This window comes from Protopterus annectens, chromosome 2.part1, assembly GCF_019279795.1.
Source record: "Protopterus annectens isolate FY-2018-M chromosome 2.part1, PAN1.0, whole genome shotgun sequence".
Classification (NCBI taxonomy): domain Eukaryota; kingdom Metazoa; phylum Chordata; order Ceratodontiformes; family Protopteridae; genus Protopterus; species Protopterus annectens.
The window spans coordinates 1,701,952,773-1,701,972,558 of record NC_056729.1 but is presented as its reverse complement, the minus strand read 5'-3'; the positions used below and the strand labels follow the sequence as shown (position 1 = coordinate 1,701,972,558).

Sequence of the window (19,786 nt, the reverse complement as noted above, 5' to 3'; positions counted from 1 at the left end):
GCTACTGTAATCCCTTTGCAGAAAAGTGCAGCGTCCACCGATCCAGGAAATTATAGACCCATCAGCTTAACTAGCCTGATCTGCAAGGCCACGGAGTGGGTTATCATGGACTTCATTAACAAGGACATTGGCAACCTCCAGACACTTGATCCCACACTGTTTGGTTTTGTCAAGGGGAGATCATGCCTGTTAAATTTGGTCGACTTCTTTGACACAGTTACCAAGGCCATAGATAAGGGAAAGATGGTGTACACCACGTACCTTGACCTGGCTAAAGCCTTCGATACTATTCCCCACTGAGGTATAACAGATAAACTTTCTCAATTAGGCATCAATCCATATGTTACCAGATGGGTAGCAAACTTGCTCACTGATGGAACCCACCTAGTCAGAACAGGGGAAGCCACCTCAAGTAGTAGACCCGTAACAAGTGGTGTACCCCAGGATCAGTCTTGGGGCCTCTGCTGTTGGAATATACTTCTCGAAGGTGCAGGCCAAATCTAGTCGGCTATGGCTGACTAAGTTTGCAGATGACTGTAAGCTGGGTGCTGTCATCAATTCTCCTAGTGATGTTGACATTCTCCAAGAGGGTCACACCCAAACAAATGACTGGTTCCAGAAACATGGCCTCAATCTGAATGCCAAAAAAAGCATCATCATCTTTTTGGGGAGAGTGACGTCCTCACAAATTATCACATTGATAATAAGGTGACAAGTAAATTAAACACGAACTAGTAAACCAACACAGCTGAAACGGAGCAGGAAAAACGGTACTTCAAACGACCAAAAATATAAGGAAATTTATTAAGTTTGTTAAAATAAAGCGCTTTTCGTCTGGTTTAATGACACAGACTTCTTCAGACAATTATTTCTAAAAAAGGCTTGCTATATATACACACAGTTACAAGGAGAACCCAATCAACAAGCAAAAAGCAATTAAACAATTAAGCAATGAACTACTAAGTACTGTTTTTTAAAAAGGCAGTCACAAATTCGTAGCAGCAACAAAAAGTGATGCGTTAGCATTTGTTACTAAAACTATTTTGTCAAAACCACACCTATTAAATTAATATAACTCTGACTTCAGAAAAGCTAAAGACAAAAATCTAATTATATAATATTGACTATAAGAAACAGTAAAAAGTTACAAATGTTTAAACATATTTAAAAGTAATGACATTATAAAAGGCTTAAGTGAATAAAAAACTAAAAAACTAAAAAATTAGTAAGCACACAAGCATTTACCAGGATGAAAAGTCTACTAACAATAGACCTGTACAAACAAAGTTGTCATCTACATAAACTCTTGATTTTTAAAATGCTGCTTATTGAGCAGTTTTCATTGAGACCAGGGGCGTTGAAGGCATTAAGTCTAATCTGCCAAAGCAGTTCTAATTCCTCTAATTTGAAACCTGTTGGACCACCTCTTTCACTTGCTATAACCTGGTCGATGACCATGAATTTGAAGGAATGGTTGGGAAAAAGAGAAATATGTTTTGCTAGAGCATTGTCATGTTTGTTTTTTCTAATTGCATAAGAATGCTCATAAATGCGGTCTCGGAGACGGTGCTCCGTCTTGCCTACATAAAATGCAAGACAACTTGCGCACTGGACCAGGTAAACCACCATTTTCGAGTTGCAATTGACCCTATATTTCAAGTTGTAAGTATAGTCTTCAAGTTTGAACCTGTTAGATTCTGTAATATACTTGCAAAAATTGCAACTTTGACATTTATACATACCCACTACTCTACTTATAGGTCTCTTTTGACACTCAAACAAGTCTTTTAAGTTTTTTGCTCTCCTAAAAATCACTTTAGGTTTGATCCCTAATTTCTGACACAAACCCTGATCAGTCATAAGTACCGCCCAATTTTTGTATAAAATCTCAAGACGATCCCTACTGTTTGCACTGTAAGTTGTTATAAACATGGAGCTTTCGTTAAGTGGGTCAGAAATGGATTTAGACCTTTGAGAAGGATATGGATCTAAGTCAAGAATAGTATGTTGGTCGAAGTGGACCTCGTCTAGAATAGGTTTATAAATGCGTTTATCACGTTTTTGGACCACTTCTTCTACAATGTTGCTGACCAAGCTGTCAGGGTATCCTCGATGAAGGAACATGTTCTTAAGAAAAGTACATTCATCGAAGAAATCCTGGTTAAGCGTGACAATACGGGCTGCTCTGACTAGTTGGCCTTTGACCACAGCTCGCTTTTGATGATACGGGTGACAGCTTGTATAATGCAAGAAAGAGTTTGAGTAAGTACTCTTTCTATGAATACTAGCTGTAAGTCTCTGAAGTTCAATGTTTTTCTTCAGCTGAATGTCCAAATAGGCAATGGACATGGTGTTAAAAGTAGATGTGAACTGGAGAAAATTAGTAGTCGCATTCAAATAATCTACAATTTGTTCACTGATTGTGGCATCACCATCTACTATTATAACGATGTCGTCGAGGTAGCGGGTGTAGTAAATGAACCTGTCACTAAAGCTACAATTATTAAAGACAAAGAGGTCTTCCCAATTGGCCATTACTGAATTAGCTACACTCGCCCCACAAGGTGAACCCATGTCGACGCCAACTTGTTGTAGATAAAAGTTGTCAGCAAACATTAAGTAGTTGTTCTCAAGTATCAAGACCAATAATTCGTTGACTAAAGATATCTCAACATTTTCACCTCCATTCTTTCTCATAAATTGACTGACCCATTCCAAAGCTATTTCGTGTGGTATACATGTATACAGGTCTTTAACATCGACCGTGAGGAAGTTGTAGTTACTGCTAAAGACGAGATTTTTAATGTTGTCAAGAAAAGACCAAGAATCTTTACATATGTGGTTGATTTTCACCAAGTATTTCTGTAGAATGACATCTACCACTTTTGCAGAAGGGTACGTAGGTGATCCTCTACCGTTCAAGAGTGGACGCATTGGAGGGTTGACAACGTCCTTGTGCAATTTAGGTATTCCAAACAAGTACGGAAATCTTGGGTAAGATGTACTCATGAAGTTGAAGGTGTTCTGGTCAATTCAACCTTCAATGAACATCTCTTCAATACTGTCCTTTACGGTTTTATAAGCGCCATTAATTTCGGATCTCAAACTAAGTGAGTAAGAGGGACAATCCAAGAGTTGGAGCATTCTTGACTCATAATTGTCTTTGTCAAAAATAGCTAAACCCCCACCCTTGTCTGGTTTACATATTCTAACATTATTAAATCTAATGCTGTCTATACATTCCTTCTCAGCTTTAATGTTGTTAGCAAATGAAGGAAAATTATGATCGAACTTAAACTTTTGACGAATGTCAAGTTCGCATAGTTGTTTGAAAATATTTAATAATGGATGCAGTGGTGGGTTAAAGACACTTGGAATTCTATAAGGGTTTACATTAGAAGTAGAATTACCAAAGAACAATAAATTCAAGTTTAGTTTCCTAGTAAACAGTTTAATATCTAGGATAGTTTGAGCTAAATCCAACTTTTGGTTAGGGACGTACGTGTGACCTTTTGCAAAAAGTTCCACTTGGTCTTGGGTTATGTTAACTGAGTAGTTGTATACTTTAAAGTCATTTTCAACATTAGTCAAAATGACCGGTAACTCTGGTGGTACCAAGAAGCTAGGACCGTCTTGGCAAATGACGCTACTTACAGTTAAGTTTGGTACATAACCATCAAGGTAGTTGTAGTCACGTTCAGGTGGAACCGAAAGCCAAGTGAGGGTATCAGAAGAATTCGCAGCAAAGGCGACCGATGGTGAATCTAATTCCTGTATTGTTTCGTATTCCTTTTCGCTGCTTGGTTCAATCTGTTTGTGAATTGTTTTGGTCTCACTCCTAAAAAATTAGACGTATTAGATCTTAAATTGTAATGACAAGGAGCTTGGTTAACAAAAACACGTTCGTTTTCACTAGGCTCATTCTGTGGAGACCCCTCCAATCTTACATCTTGGCCAAGTGAATTGTTGACCATGGGGGCTTGGTTATTCTCATAGTTGTTCCTTGTAGGTAGTGCCTGAGTGTTGTTGTTGACGCCGGGTTGAGGAGGACCCTAGTAGCCTAGTAACTTCCTATGATCCTATAAGCATTTAAGAGAGACATTATCCTATTATATACTGAATTTTGAAAGATAACACTTTCTGCACACTGTTCTGTATAGTATAGCTTTTGAAACGTACCTTTCTTGAGCTGTGCATTACAGGAAATACAACTTTTATATACTGGTATAATGTCATCAAACAATTTATGAAGGGGGAAAGCAAGCATTTTTTAAGTAAAAAGAAAAGTCATCTTAAAATCAAGCCTGCTGTTGCATAATTCTATACCCTGGCAAGGGCTGGGGAGAAAAAATGGACCACTCCTCCTTTCCAAATATACCTACTTTACATTCAAAGAGTTAAGACAGGTGTACCTTATTGTGCCAGCCAGTAGTGGATTGAAGGCATATAACCAGTCATACATATCCTTGTCATTGATAGCTTGAAGAAGTATCCCACGGTGCTTTGTACAAACTGCAAAGGTGTTTGGTATCTGGAAAAAAAAAGCATTTCACTTTAAGAAGCAGCAATCTAATTTAAAATCAACAATCTCTAAATATGTCACAGCAGAAAAATGTATTATATTACTGACTTGCCCAACATATTTGTTATCTGCAGTCTGATGTCAGATAACCTCAAGAGTAGCACTTCACAAAAAAGATGTGTTTGAGGCCAAATAACGTATTTTACTGGTCCCTATTACATCAGTTTTCAGTTAAGTAAACAAGGTTTTTTCACAGGTGTAGACTTCATGTCAAGTGTTTTTCCAATGCGTATGCATTTAGGAAGCAGCAACTTTTCTTCTTTTTCTTTCTTTTTTTTTTGATAGCAGACAGCAGAGAGAATCTGCATGTATGTATAAAATGTTTGACTATACAGTCATATCAGAAATCATGCAAAGAATACTATGTTTTGCAGGCTATGACTCCAAAGATTATCAGGGCAGTAGTCAGAAGTTTTTCACTTAATCAACCACAAAGTGAAGTGGAGGAGTTATAGTAAATGACTTGTAATTGGTTAATGAAAACTGCATCTGTTGCTACTTCTAGCACAAAACAAGACCAAAGAAAAAAAGCCACAGCCTGTCACCAAGATGATCTTGGAACTGTGCCACAAAGTAAAGTCCTTCACTGACAGGTGCTCAGTGAGTGCCAAAACACACACTATGATTATTTCTACTCCAAGCCAAGGGTCTGAAATTAAACAAAAGGCAGACAAGCTACTGCAAGCTGCTTTCTACAGAGACATTATAATGCCATTACATTGTATTAAATGTTCAGGCTAACAAAAGATCTGAATAACAATGCCACAGAAAGACAAGTTTGCAGTGACAAGCACTGTCCACATAGTTGCAAACCGGATACTCCTGACAGTGACTGATATTCTCACTCCAACTGTCTAATCAATAAAAAGGGTCTGTTGCTATGGATATGAACTTTCCTACTGTCTCCGTTACTAGTTTGGTGGATATGGGTATCCTGAGGTAATGAAGAAATTGCCTCATATTTACTGATAACCAGTTAATTCTCAAATAAACTGATATGGCATGTGAGAGATGTATTTACACAATGTCACTGGAAGCAAAGCTCTCACATAAACGTACTCCTAACGTCAGTAAGGTTGTCAGTAGTACACACGCTGCACCCATCATGCACAATTCAAAACAGACATATCGACCCACATATGCTGAGGCACTTGCATGTAACCTTCCTAAACCACAAAGACTTCCTAGACAAAGTACACATAACAAATACCCTCAGAAGCCCCAAATGTACTCTTTCAAAGCAACACCCACAACAACACATACAGCTACAGCTCATGGAGCATCTACCTCTAAGCCCATAAGGCAAGCCACCACACAATTCAACATTCTACTCATTAGAGACTCCATGAGAGACACTGATGTCCCACTCACCAGGCTGGGGAAAGTTATTGTCAGTTGCTTATCAGGAGCTAGGATCTACCACATTACGCATGCACTCAGGTCACTGGACCACAATTACCAATATGACAGTTATCGTACATGTGGGAATAAATGACCTGAGATGTACCTCCCTAGACTATATGGAGTGAGACATCTTGGAGCTCAGGATGCGTGTCCCATGCTGGTATGAGATAGCATTGAGCAGCATTTTACCTTCGTCAAGGATGATGCCACAATATGAACAAAAGATGACTGACTTTAATAGTTGGCTTAGTTTCTGGTGTCATTCTAAGGGGGTGCAATTTTTGTCAGCATGGAAGATGGTCAACAGACCATTCTGCTTTGCCAGGGATGGTCTGCACCTCTCCCCTCTATGCTTTCGAATATTAGTTAAAACACTGCTTTCCCCCATAGTGCCTTTTTTTAGGCAATGCCAAACTGAAAGTACTTCTGACACAGCAAATCAAAACCAAGAAAATTTAAAGGCGTTGAAGCTCAGTGCTAGGAGTCTAAACAAAAAAATCCACTCCCTAGAAGTTCTCTTCACCCTAGAGAATGCTGACATCTGTGCGGTCACTGAGACATGGTTTAAAGCCACGGAGAGGACACCAACAATGCAATGTTATAATGTCGTCCACACATTTAGGCCAGCTACTTCACAGGCAGGGACTAAAGGTGAAGGTGTCTCTATTTACATCAAAACTAAATATACTTCAAGGCTGGTCAAACAGGGCAATGCACATGAGTTACTCCATGTTCAAATCACCATAGGTAAAATCCAATACCACTTCACTGCAAGCTCTATGACCCAGGAAACCCATACCATGTATTTAAACTTATTAGCATCACTAACCATCCAACTCAATCCCATATTCATGGGTGACTTTAATAAATACAAACTCAGTGGACCAGACAGTCAATACACCAACCACGGGTGCAAACATACTTGATCTGGTCCTCATTAATATAGAAACTGCTGCACACCCCCTATTGTAATGCCTTCACTGGTTAGGTCAGACCACACAATGGTCTCCTTTGACGTAAAAATAAAACCTGGAACCCCAGCTTATACTGGAATATTCAGGAACTATTCTAAGGCTCACCTCCTGCGATTAAGTGAGAACCTGGCAAAATGTCAAGCCCTCCATAGCCCCTGAGAACACTGCTGTCTATGCAAAACTGTTCACAGAAACCCAGTACAAACATGTTAACGGCTGCAAGGAGGCAGCGGTACCCACCAGGAAGAAGTACAGAACTAACTAAAAAAACAAGCCACCCTTGTGGAATCACAAAATTAATAGGCTTTACAACAGCAGGAAGAAAATAATTAAAAAAATTAGGCAGTGTAGCACCCAGCAGGATAAAAGCAATCTCAAACTAAGAAAAAAACAACTCCAAGCACAAATAAAGTCTACCAAAGCCAAATCTGAGGTAAGGCCAAGATCAACCACAAATCATTCTTTAGCTATGTCCACAACCTCAAAAGCAATACACAATTGCATGCAGAGCTAACTGTAAATGGAGCCACCTATACTGAGCCAGAAGATATTGCAAACATCCTTGCTGATAAATTCAGCTCCAACTTTACCCCTTCTCTCCCCCTTAGCCTTCCCTCAAGAAATATCATCAAATATAACTCTTCCTACTATCACTAGGGAACAGATCTGTAATGCTCTCTCTAAGACCAAGGACCCTGCATCAATGGGCCCAGACAATCTCCCAGGATGCTTCTAAATAGCATAAACCATGACTATCAGGGCCTCTGGAATTACTATTTAACTGTAGCCTCCAAACAGGCCTCATGCCTCATGAGTGGAGAAAGGCAACAGTCATCTCTCTGCACAAATGTGGGCCATCTACAGACCCTGGGAACTACAGACCCATAAGTCTCACTAGTCTTGTATGTAAAGCTGTGGAAAGAACTATCATGGAGATGATCAATAGAGATATAGTAAACCTCCAGACACTGGACCCATCCCAGTTTGGTTTTATCAAGGGCAGATCATGCCTACTCAACCTGGTGGACTTCTTTGAGAAAGTCATCAAAGCAATGGAAGAGGGCAAAATCTTTCACACTGCCTGCCTTGACCTAGCCAATGCATTTCACACAATACCCCACTCGGGCATTGTTGACAGACTCATGAGGTTAAGTACAAACCCGTATGTCACCCGGTAGATAGCCAACTGGCTCACATACAGGACCCAAGAAGTTAGAATTGGGAATCTACCTGTACAAAGACGCCAGTCACAAGTGGAGTCCCTCAGGGATCAGTCTTTGGACCACTCCTGTTTGGCATTTACTTCTCAGAAATCAAGGCCAATGTTGGTGGTCTCTGGCTGACTAAATTTGCAGATGATTGCAAATTAGGAGCTATCATGGAATCTCACACTGACACAAATCTTCTCCAGGACGGGCTGACACAGATAAACAACTGGTGTCAGAGCCATGGACTAAAACTAAATGCCAAGAAATGCATAACAGTATCCTTTGGGAAGTCATCCATCCCTGGTATCATATTGACAACACCCCCCCTTAAAGGTGACCCAGTAGTCAGAGACTTAGGGACACGCATAGATAGCGTCTACACTGGTGAGGAAATCATTCTATGTTGCACAACTTATAAACAAAGTTATGGTATCTAAGTCCAAGGAAGTAACTAGCTAGTAAGTGCACTGCTTGGATGCTTGCAGAAAAAGAAATTCAGAGAACCTGAAAAAAAATCAATCACAATGGTACCTCCTATACCGAGCCAACAGATATTGCCAATATACTGGCCGACAGATTCAGTGCCAACCTTACCCCCCCCCCCCAAAGGACCAATCATACTACTAGCAGATTGCTAGGCACCCAGTATTACTGCTGCACAGGTTAAAACAGCACTGTCCAAGGCCAAGAATACAGCTTCTATGGGACCTGACAATATCTCTGGCTGTGTTCTACATGGACTACAGAGTGAACTGGCACCTCACCTGTGTGCCTTATTCAAACACAGCCTCACCTCAGGCTTTGTCCCTACTGAATGGTGCACTGCTACAGTCATCCCTCTCCACAAAGGAGGAGCGACTACAGACCCTGGGAACTATCACCCCATTAGTCTGACGAGTCTGATATGCAAAGCTATGGAATGCAGCATCATGGACCTAATAAACAAGGATATAGGGAATCTCCAAACTCTGGATCCCACACAATTTGGTTTTGTGAAGGGTAGATCATGCCGGGTCAACTTGGTCGACTTCTTTGAGTCAGTCACCAGAGCTGTGGATGAATGCAAGGTGGTTCCTACAGCCTACCGTGATCTGGCCAAGGCCTTTGATACCATTCCTAACTCAGGAATCATAGAAAAACTCACTAAGCTAGGCATCAACCTCTATATCACTAGGTGGGTTGCAAACTGGCTCACAGATAGAATCCATAGTGTGAAAGTAGCTGACTCCAAGTCAGACTGCCAACCAGTCATGAGTGGAGACAAACAGGGATCGGTCCTGGATCCTCTCCTGTTTGGTATCTACTTCTCATAAGTCCAGGCCAACATGAAGGGACTCTGGCTGACAAAGTTCACAGGCAATTGCAAGTTGGAAGCCATTATTAACTCCCAAAGTGATGTTGACATCCTACAGAAAGGCCTCACTGAGACCAACGAATGGTGTCAGAACCATGGCCTTAAGCTCAATGCCAAAAAGGTGTCATCCCCTTTGGGAAAAACACAGTTCCCATGAATTACCACATCGACGGTAGTCCACTGAACACAGAAGGTGTTATATGAGATCTAGGAACACAGGTTGACAGCAACCTCTCTTCTGACCACCACATTGCCACTGTGGTCAGAAAGTCCTTCTATGTGGCACATCACATTACTAAGGGTTTTGCATCCAGGAAGAAAGAGGTCAATCTCTTCCTCTACTCTTTCCTCATTAGGCCAATCATAGAGTACAATGCCTTATTTGGCATGTACCTCATTAGTCACCTGTAACAACTGGAAAGGCTGCAAAAGTACCTCACAAAGAAGAATCTAGGCCTTAAACATTTGTCCTATATGGACAGACTCAAAAAACTATTCTCTGTTTTATATCGTCTACTTAGAGGCAATCTCTGCTCGACTTACAAAGCCATGTCTGACCCAGCTCTGTTAGAAATGCTACATCTAAAGAAATCCCAATCCCTCTGCACCACACGCTCCACAGACCGCAACCTCATTACCACAATCAACAGAACGTGCTGGACTGACAGGTTCATAACCTAGAGACTGCCAATGCTATGGAATAGACATCCCATACATGTCAAACAGAGCACCTCACTGTCCCTCTTCAAAAGAAATCTTGATGAATGGATGGGAAATAGAAAATTCACCCCGGGGATCACTCCAGTGGCTCTACTCGATAGAGGCACTGGGAACTAAGGTCGGGTGACATGATGCCAGGGCAATCTTATGGACTAGGCTTGTAAAGGCTTCATGGCCATTAGCCTAGTACACACCTTTGAACCTATGAACAAAAGGTGAGGAGAAAACACTGCCTGGGAAGAATCCTGTAGCTGTTCCACAAAAAGCAGTTCAAGCTCCAGCTAGAGGAAAAAAATAACTCAAATATCAAAAGGCTGGAAAATGGAAGAAGCTTTAAAGAGATATTCAGATGAGCTCATAAGCCTACAAAAAATCAAAGGTCGAAATGAAGAAAAGGCTGGCTGAGTATGAGATTGCTTATGAGGAGCTGTTTTCAAAAAATGGTATAGAGGACACAGCATGTAGGAAAAGCCTGAAACTTTCTGTTGTACTACAGAAACTGAAAGGAAAAGACTGTATTCATTTTCTGAAAGCACAAATAAGCAACTGGAGTGTTATTCCACAGCAGTACTTGTTAACTGAAAGGGCACATTGTGCGTATGCTCCAAACCTGGCCACGATAAAGCAGCCCATACCTTTAGTATTAAAGATGCAATACTACCTGCAGAAAGAGTCGATTCTGACAAAACTATGGCAGAAGGACAAAGTAGTAAAAATGGGAGACACTAGAGAATTTGTGGAAAATGATTACTCAGTGAACACCTGGCAGAACAGGACTAAATTTATTCCAGCAATCAGGGAATACTGAGAAGCAGGTGTGAGATTCAAATTGCTTTATCCAGCTATTTTCATATCATTATTTCCTGGAAGGTCAAAATCATTTTTAATGCAGAACATACAAAGAAGGAAATACAAAAGTTTGTCCAACAAAAAGGAGCTAGGAAATAAAACGGGACTCTGCTTCTAATTCATCTGATAATAAAGCCCATAGAGAGGCTATTCCAGTGAAACATTTTCCAGTGTTTCAAAGGAAAATGCTTGAGACACTGGAAATGAATCGGAGACTGAATAGGGAGAGGGAAAGCAACAGGAAGAAAACCTACAATTCAGACATTGTTGAATAAATGTGGGCTTACAAAGCATTAATTACATTTGTGAAATATGACGGAACAAGAAAACCTGGAACTATTGGACGTTTTTGACTTTGTTAAACTTCTAGGGGACTCCAAAGTATATGCCCTACTTCATGTCACTAATGTTTGGAAGAACATTTAGAAGAGGGGAAGAGGAATGAAAGAGTTAAGTAAAACAAAAGTTTGTTCTTGACAGTATTTTTATAATACATGACGTGCTGCTTGCTACAAACTACATCCTTTTCAGTTATTTTTGTGTGATAGGGATACTAAAGTAAACAGCTGTCCCTATTTTTTCCTCCTCTTTTTTTTCTTCTTGTTCAGTTTTAAGAAATACAGGCACTGAACAAAACAGCATGATAAAAGAAAAAAACTGATATGCTTTTCCTTACTTTTGCATAGAGAAATGGCTAGATTAAAGCCCTTGGCTTGATTTAATAACAGGTTTTAAGGGGAAGCATAGAAATGGAAAAAAAAAAAAAACACTGACTATAATGAAAAGTTTTCCTCTGGCACATACATTTTCAGAGAGCAATATGGGAGAGAGCTGCCCAAGATGCAGAAACCTTTACAAATGCACTCTATGAGCACCTATAAGGATGAATGGATCATGCCATCCCTAGCAAAACCAAGACTCACTCCTCTAAGAGAAGGAAACCAGTTTGGTGGACCCCTGCAATAAACAGGCTATACAATAGGAGGAAGAAACTAGTTCAGAAAAAAAGCAAATCCCAAGAAGGAAAGACATCCCTGATCAGTATCAGTAAGAAACTAAGGTCCCTCATGAAATCATCCAAGGCTAACTTCGAAAGAAAAATAGCCAAGGATTCAAAAGATAACCACAAAGCCTTCTTTACCTATGTTAAGAATCTAAGTTGCAACTCGCAGATATGCACTGAACTAGTGCAAAATAGCACAAAATATACTGAACCTACTGATATTGCCAACATCCTGGCAGATGGCTTCTGTGCAATATTCACCCCCCTCTCACCTCCAAAAGGGCCCACAACAATACCGGAAAAGTGTAGTGTCCCAAAAATCACAGACGCACAGGTGAAAACAGCTCTTTCAATAGCCAAAAACACAGCGTCAATGGGACCAGATGGTGTCCCAGGCTGCGTCTTGCACGAACTACAGAACAAACTAAAGCCCCACCTAAACACGCTGTTCAACCTCAGCCTCTCCACAGGCTACATGCCCATAGAATGGCGCACAGCAACGGTTATTCCTCTCCACAAAGGAGGGGCCACAACTGACCCTGGTAACTATCGCCCCATAAGCCTGACTAGCCTGGTCTGCAAGGCTATGGAGCGCATCACCATGGAACTCATTAACAAAGACATTGGGAACCTCCAAACACTTGACCTGACCTAGTTCGGCTTTGTTAAGGGCAGATCATGCCTACTAAACCTGGTTGACTTCTTCGAGAGAGTCACCAAGGCCATAGACGAGGGAAAGGTGGTTCACACAACCTACCTTGACCTCGCCAAGGCTTTCGACACCATTCCCCACTCGGGTATTACAGAAAAACTCACCAGCCTGAACATAAACCCCTATGTCATGAGATGGGTTGCCAACAGGCGTACAGACAAAACTCACACGGTAAGAATAGCAGGCTCCAGGTCCGACTCTAAACCAGTCAAGTGGTGTCCCGCAAGACTTGGTCCTGGGACCCCAAATGTTCGGCATATACTTCTCAGAAGTACAGGCACACACGAGGACTATGGCTAACCAAGTTTACCAATGGCTGCAAACTGGGAGCCATAATTGACTCTCTGGCTGACACGGACATCCTGCAAAAGGGCCTTACTGAGACAGACACCTGTTGTCAAAGTTATGGCCTCAAGCTAAATGACAAAAAATGCATAGTCATCCCGTTTGGGAAAAACAAAACACCCACGAATTTCCACATAGGTGGGCAGCCCCCTTAATACAGAAGAGGTAATAAGAGATCTGGGGACCCAGGTAGATAGTAATCTCTCCTTTGACAATCATATTGCCAAAGTAGTTAGGAAATCCTTCTATGTGGCCCATCTAATTACTAAAGGGTTCGCATCTAGAAATAAAAAGGTTATAGCGCCCCTCTACTCATCACTCATTGGACCCATAATAGAGTACAATGCCCCCATTTGGTTACCTCACAAGACACTTCCAACAGCTGGAAAGACCACAAAAGTACCTCACCAAGAGGATTACTGGTCTCAAATATATGTCCTATGCAGCCTGACTGAAAAAACTCCGGCTGTACTCAGTGGCATATCACTTACTCAAAGGTGATCTCTGCCTGACTTACAAAGCCATGTCCAACTCAGAATTGATGGACATGCTCCACCTAAAGAAATCCAAGTCACTGTGAGCCACGCACTCTAGTGAGCTAAACCTCACCATAACAATAAATAGAACATGCTGGAGGGATAGATTCCTGTCACGGAGACTCCCCATGCTTTGGAACAAAATTCCAAATTACATCAGACAGAGCCCCTCACTAACACTCTTCAAGAGAATTTGCAACAATTTCCACCACAGCAATCCAAGGATGCAGGAACACCAAACAGGAAGATTATAGAAGATTTCATTATAGATGGGTCAACAAAACTGTATATTTATGTATTTTACCAACAATTTTATTTTCATTTTTATTTTTTGTGAAGGATATTTCTTTAAGGAATTTATTGGATAATTGATTGATTGTGTGAGTTAGGGTGTATGGATGTGTATTTAAGTGTGAATGAATGGTTGTAAAACAGACTCTGAGGATACCAGCTTGGCTGGTGAAAGCGCTTAGTCTGTGGTTGTCGTTGGAAATAAAAGAATTAAATCTTCCTGTTTGGTGTTCCTGCATCCTTGGATTGCTGTGGTGGAAATTGTTGCGAATTAAGGTTGTGGATCCTGTTTTGGTTTCCTGGTTCTCCTTTGTGTGTGTATACTCTTCAAGAGAAACCTTGACGAGTGGATGGGTAACAGAAAATACACCCCTGGGATCACTTCATTGGCTCTGCTTGACAGAGGATCAGTTAATTAATCAATGGGGCGGCGAAAGCCGACACACTCTGGCTAGGCATAATTATAAATGCCCTCGGGCATATAGCCTAGTACCTACTTACGAAAATCTTCCTGTGGTGGAAAGCAACTTTATATCTGGTTTTCATGTTTCTTTGGAGACAAACTGATAAGGAGGCAATAAAATAGAATATTGCTTTTGTTCAATGGCTAGGAGATAATGTTTTCTGAAAGCATTCAAGCTGTTTTCTACATCAGGGACAGGAATAAAGATAAGACAAAAACAGACAACACTTAGTGGAATGGATGACTTTTATTATTGGTTAATTCAAGCCTTTGAATATGGCTGTAAATCTGGAACAAGTGTTACTATTACAAGGGTTAAAATTCATTATTTGAAGATGTACATAGTTTTGTGTGTTAGTATTATGTTAAGTTCAGGAGGTGCATTTTTTGAGGGTTTTCATTAAAACAAAAAGCCTTGTAAGATGTGACATAAATTCTAATTTCTTGTTATATCTATTTGAACCTATGTATTTACTATAATTTGGCATTTGTGTTGCCCATTTTCATTCCTCATTGATGGGTCACGGATCGGACCCTCGGATCCATCTTGGTCACACTTCCAAGACCTGGATCTGAGTCTCGAGCTCCTCCCTCTTCTCACAATGCACTACAACATCCGCAACTCCTCAGATCAAGTTTGCTGCCCTAGTGTCTACAGAGTTATAGAAGCAGGACAGATACAGGAAGGAATGAAGCTCTAACGACAACCTGGGGATTCCATTAACATTCAAAGATCTTCCTAAAAGTGACAAGGCAAGGGGAAGGTTGGAAGGGAGGGTGAGGAAGAATGAAAATGGACAACATGGGTCTATGTTGTTTTATCAAAACTTCGAAACCTATATGGCCAAGACCATATGATCGAAGTTTTGAAACTTTGAAACTCTAATAAAAACACTAAACCTAAACAAAAAGCTTCACCTTTAAGTTTTTGCATTGGGGCAACTGTCCCTGCACCCCCCCACACCCCTGCTACTTAAATATACCAACTCTGAGATCACACTACAGCAAAGAAAATGTTAAATCTCCCATTCCATGCTGTACACGATCTCAATTCAAAGTGTTTGAAGTTTCAAAACTTCGATCATATGGTATCAGCCATATGGGTTTCGAAGTTTTAAAACCCTCAACAAAACAAGGCAGACCTGACAACACAGATGCCAAGTTATGGTAAGTACATAACTTCTAAATCTGATGATGTTCTTTTCCTTCTTCCTCACTGATAGGTCAGAGTCCCCAGCTACGTAACTCTTGTGAGGCCCTCAAGGAAGGATATGCCAGAGCACTGTCGAGCCAAAGGAAGCCCTGCTTTTGGAGACAATTTCTAATATATAATGTGTAACAAATTTATGAGCTTTTGACCAAGAGGCTGCAGCACAAATATCAAATGAAACTCTAGAAGAAAAAGCAGATGATGTAGCCAGAGATCTGGTAGAGTGGGCTGTAGGAGGATGAGGCAATTCCACACCTTTCTGAGAATAAATCAATGAAATACAGTCAGTAATCCATTTGGCCAAAATAATTTTGAAAACTGCTTGACTTAAATGGTTAGGTGAGGAGGATAGAAACAGCTGATCAGACTTCCTGAGCTTATTTGTTTGGTGAAGATAAAAATGTAGTTTCCTACGAACATCAAGAAAGTACTGCATATATTCATCCTTATTAGTAAAACTGGGAAAGAAAGCTGCCAACTGAATTGATTGGTTAACGTTTGTTTCCATGGTCACTTTAGACATAAAGGAAAGGTTTGTCCATAGTGATACTCTATCTTTATGAATAACAATGTAAGAGGCCTAGTACATAATGATTGGAGTTCAGACACTCTTTTCGCTGAAGCAATAGCTACCAAAAAGATTGTTTTCCAGGAAAGAAAGTTCATGCCACAATTATTCACTGGCTCTAATGGTTTCTGAGTCAGTCCCTGGAGTACCAATGTGAGATCCCTATAGGGAGAAGGGTTTTTTATATGGGATTAAGTAGAAAAACTACTTTCATAAGGACTTTACATAACCTGGATATTGACAGAGATGAGGATTCATGTCCAGTATGAAAACTGGATACTGCCGCTAGCATGCTGCTTAGATGGTAGAGAAACTTGTTCCTTCATTAAAAAGAGTAGTAAGAAACAGGAGGACAGCTGAAGTAAGGGCTGAAAAAGGATCAATGTTTTCTTTATTTATTTGACAAACATTTGACAACACTAATAGGGCAATGATGATCCTCAAGGAAGCAGGATGTAAGAAAATGCCATCATTGTTAATGCAGAGAAAGCATTCAACGCAGAAATCTGGGATTTTATGAGTAGGGTAATGAAAGCATTTGCATTGCCTTATAAAATTATAAAGTTGATTAGGAGGATATGTGAGGGATTGGAGGGATTGGAGGTGAAGATTAAAGTTGGGTGGTCCTCAATAACAAGGTTTATTTGAGCAGAGGAACCAGGCAGGGGTGTCCTCCTCCCCCTTCGTTATCTGCATTATATTTAAAATCACTGGAAAAGAAAATAAGGGACTCATAAATTCAAAGATAAAATTGTTATGGTAGTCAAGAAAAGCTGGTTTTATTTGCAGACGATATTATTTTACACTTGATAAAACCAGAAAAGGACATTTCAGTGTTGTGGAACATCCTGAGACAGTTTCAAGTCTTTTCAGGATACAAAATTAATGAAGATAAAACAAAGACAAGCTGTAAACTGTGTACCCACACAGAAATTGGTTCAGCAATACTCATATTTATGGAGACATTATAAAATGAAGTACTTAAGAGTACTGATTGAAAAGGATTCTGTTACTACATATAAGGGTAAGTAGTAAGAAATTAAACAACAAAAGAAAATACAAAAACTAAAAAATTGGAAGCCCTATTTTATGGACATGGATAGCAAGATACAATCCGTGACACAGTTCAGACGTATTTTTATCAACCAGAGGAGAAGTTGTGGATAGCAATTGATAAACAGTTGAAGGATTTTATCTGGGAAGTTAATAGGGGCAAGCATCAAGTCAGATAAGTTGATGCTTCCAATAGAACAAGGTGGTTTGGGATTACCTGATTTGAAGTGGTATTTTCGGAGCTACACAGTTAAGGCTCGTATAAATAGCACACACAGAAAGCCATAATTCAAAGTGGAAAGCTCAAAAAACAATGAGAGACTGGGATTTTTGATGCAGTCCCTGAAGGAGTATAACAATAACCATACAGATTCATAAAGCAGCAGAAAGTATTCTTATAACTAAGATAAAATGGGAATGGAGAAGGAGATTCAGCTGATAGGGAAGACTGCAATTAGGGGTACAGAGAATAGGTGAGAGGGGACTGGAATGTACTGCAGAAAACTGGTAAAGGAACCAAGGTATTGGTAGCAAATAATTAGACAGGAAAAGGTAAAAGAATGGGAAGAGACCAAGAATTCATTTGGACTGCAGGCTAGAGATTGCCTTTCCTATCAAGGACTGACAGAGTATAGGCAAAGAGAAAGAAATAGGGGGAATTCTAAGTGAAAGGCCAGTACTGGTAGAGGTTTTAGTAGAATCTTGAACAGAAGCTGCGTCGGCATATAAAATAGCATGACAACTATAGGAATCAATGACAGGAGGTTAGAAAGGATTGGGAAGGGAGACTGGAGAGAAGCAATTCACAAAGAAACAATATATATATATATCTATATGTGGGTCTAGGACACATGCTCGACTAGCATATGTTCGAATCACAAAACATCGAACACACATACACGAAAGCGCTTAACATCAAAAAGTGCTTCCGTAAATGTGTAGTTCAAAAAAAAAAAAAATCTACGTTTCTGCAGGGGGGGGCTTCACTCCCCTGCACCCCCCACATCCCCCTACTTTATTATTCTCATTCCGACATCGCACTACAGTGGGGAAAAGGGAATTTTCCCTTACCCGCACTGTAGTCCGATCTACGAAACAGGCACACATACATGGAAGCGCTTGTCGATTTTAAGCACTTTCGTGTACGTGTCTTCGATGTTGTGTGATTCGGATATGCTAGTCGAGCATGTGTCCAGATCCCATACACACACACACATATATATTTTTATATATATATATATATATATATATATATATATATATATATATATATATATATATATATATATATATATAGATCCCAAATATGCCACAAAGTCTAAAAGATTTAGAACCTTTGCTTGGAAGTGTTTGCATAGGTAATTTTACACCCCAAGCAGATTCCAAAGAATTTTTCCTTGGGTAGACTGCAAACGTTGGAGAGGTGATAGGGAAGAAAGATATAACTGGGAACATTTTTTTGGGAATGTAATGACTTGGCAGATTTAAAAAATTCCCTGGAGACTACTCAATCAGAAATATTAGGTGAGCAAATTGGTGTAACATTTGAGCTGTAATACATAATCAGAATTGTCTAGACATAGTAAGGCCTTGCTGAGTTTAATTCTGGAGGCTGCCAGAAGCAATTACTAGAAAATGGAAACCGAAGTCTAAACCAACTGTACTAGAAGTAGTGAATATAGTTGAGAGAAAACAACTGGAAGTGGGATCTTCAGAAAAGGGTAGAAGTAAATTACATTGAAAACAAAAAAGAAGTTATGTCCTTACCATAACGTTCCATGTGGAGTGTTCATCTCGCCTTTGTTGTTACACACGGGTTCGGAGCCGATCCTCGGCTCCGAGTTGGCCGAATTGCAAAGCTCTGAATCTCAGAAAAGCTCGAGACCAGCCCATATCCCACAATCCTCCCTGCCATTACTCAGATCTAGTTTGCAAACAAACCAGACCAAAAGATCCAACACCTCCGGTGCTAGAAGTATACACTCTCTTCAGCCATTCAGAGACACTCTCTCACCATAGCAATAACTAATGGTCTAAACATATATCCCATGATACACGGGACCATATACCCCGGAAGGGGTCAAGACACGTCGATCAGACTCTAATCCTACCAGTTCTTCCAAACACGTGGGGAGGGGAAGGGAGGGAATGTAAGAACAAAGGCGAGATGAACACTCCACATGGAACGTTATGGTAAGGACATAACTTCTTTAATCTAAGAGTGTTCAATCTCGCCATTTGTTCTTACACACGGGTAGCGTCCCTAGCTCCATCACCCCGAGTGACTCATGGAAGAACGTTCCTAAGCACAGTGGAACCAAATGATGCCCTGTCCTTGGAGACTTTGTCCACTCTATAATGAGTGATGAAAGTATGTGGCTTAGACCACGTGGCTGCTGCACAAATAGTGTCCAAAGGCAAACGAGCTGCATGAGCTAAGGAAGTGGAGACGGATCTGGTAGAATGGGCCTTAGGTTTGGTGGGTAAGGATTGATTTGATTTAGAGTATACGAA

The 19,786-nt window shown here is 40.4% G+C and overlaps 1 protein-coding gene across 1 annotated transcript in view; it reads right to left on the bottom strand.

The window, feature by feature from the left end:
* The window catches only part of KIF1B (kinesin family member 1B), a gene marked incomplete in the record, with an annotated part of 2,363,676 nt that overhangs the window by 133,711 nt on the left and 2,210,179 nt on the right, over positions 1 to 19,786 (bottom strand). Inside the window, 1 exon segment of the mRNA XM_044063146.1 lies at positions 4,413 to 4,531. Within this exon segment, the coding sequence (XP_043919081.1) occupies positions 4,413 to 4,531 (119 nt within the window).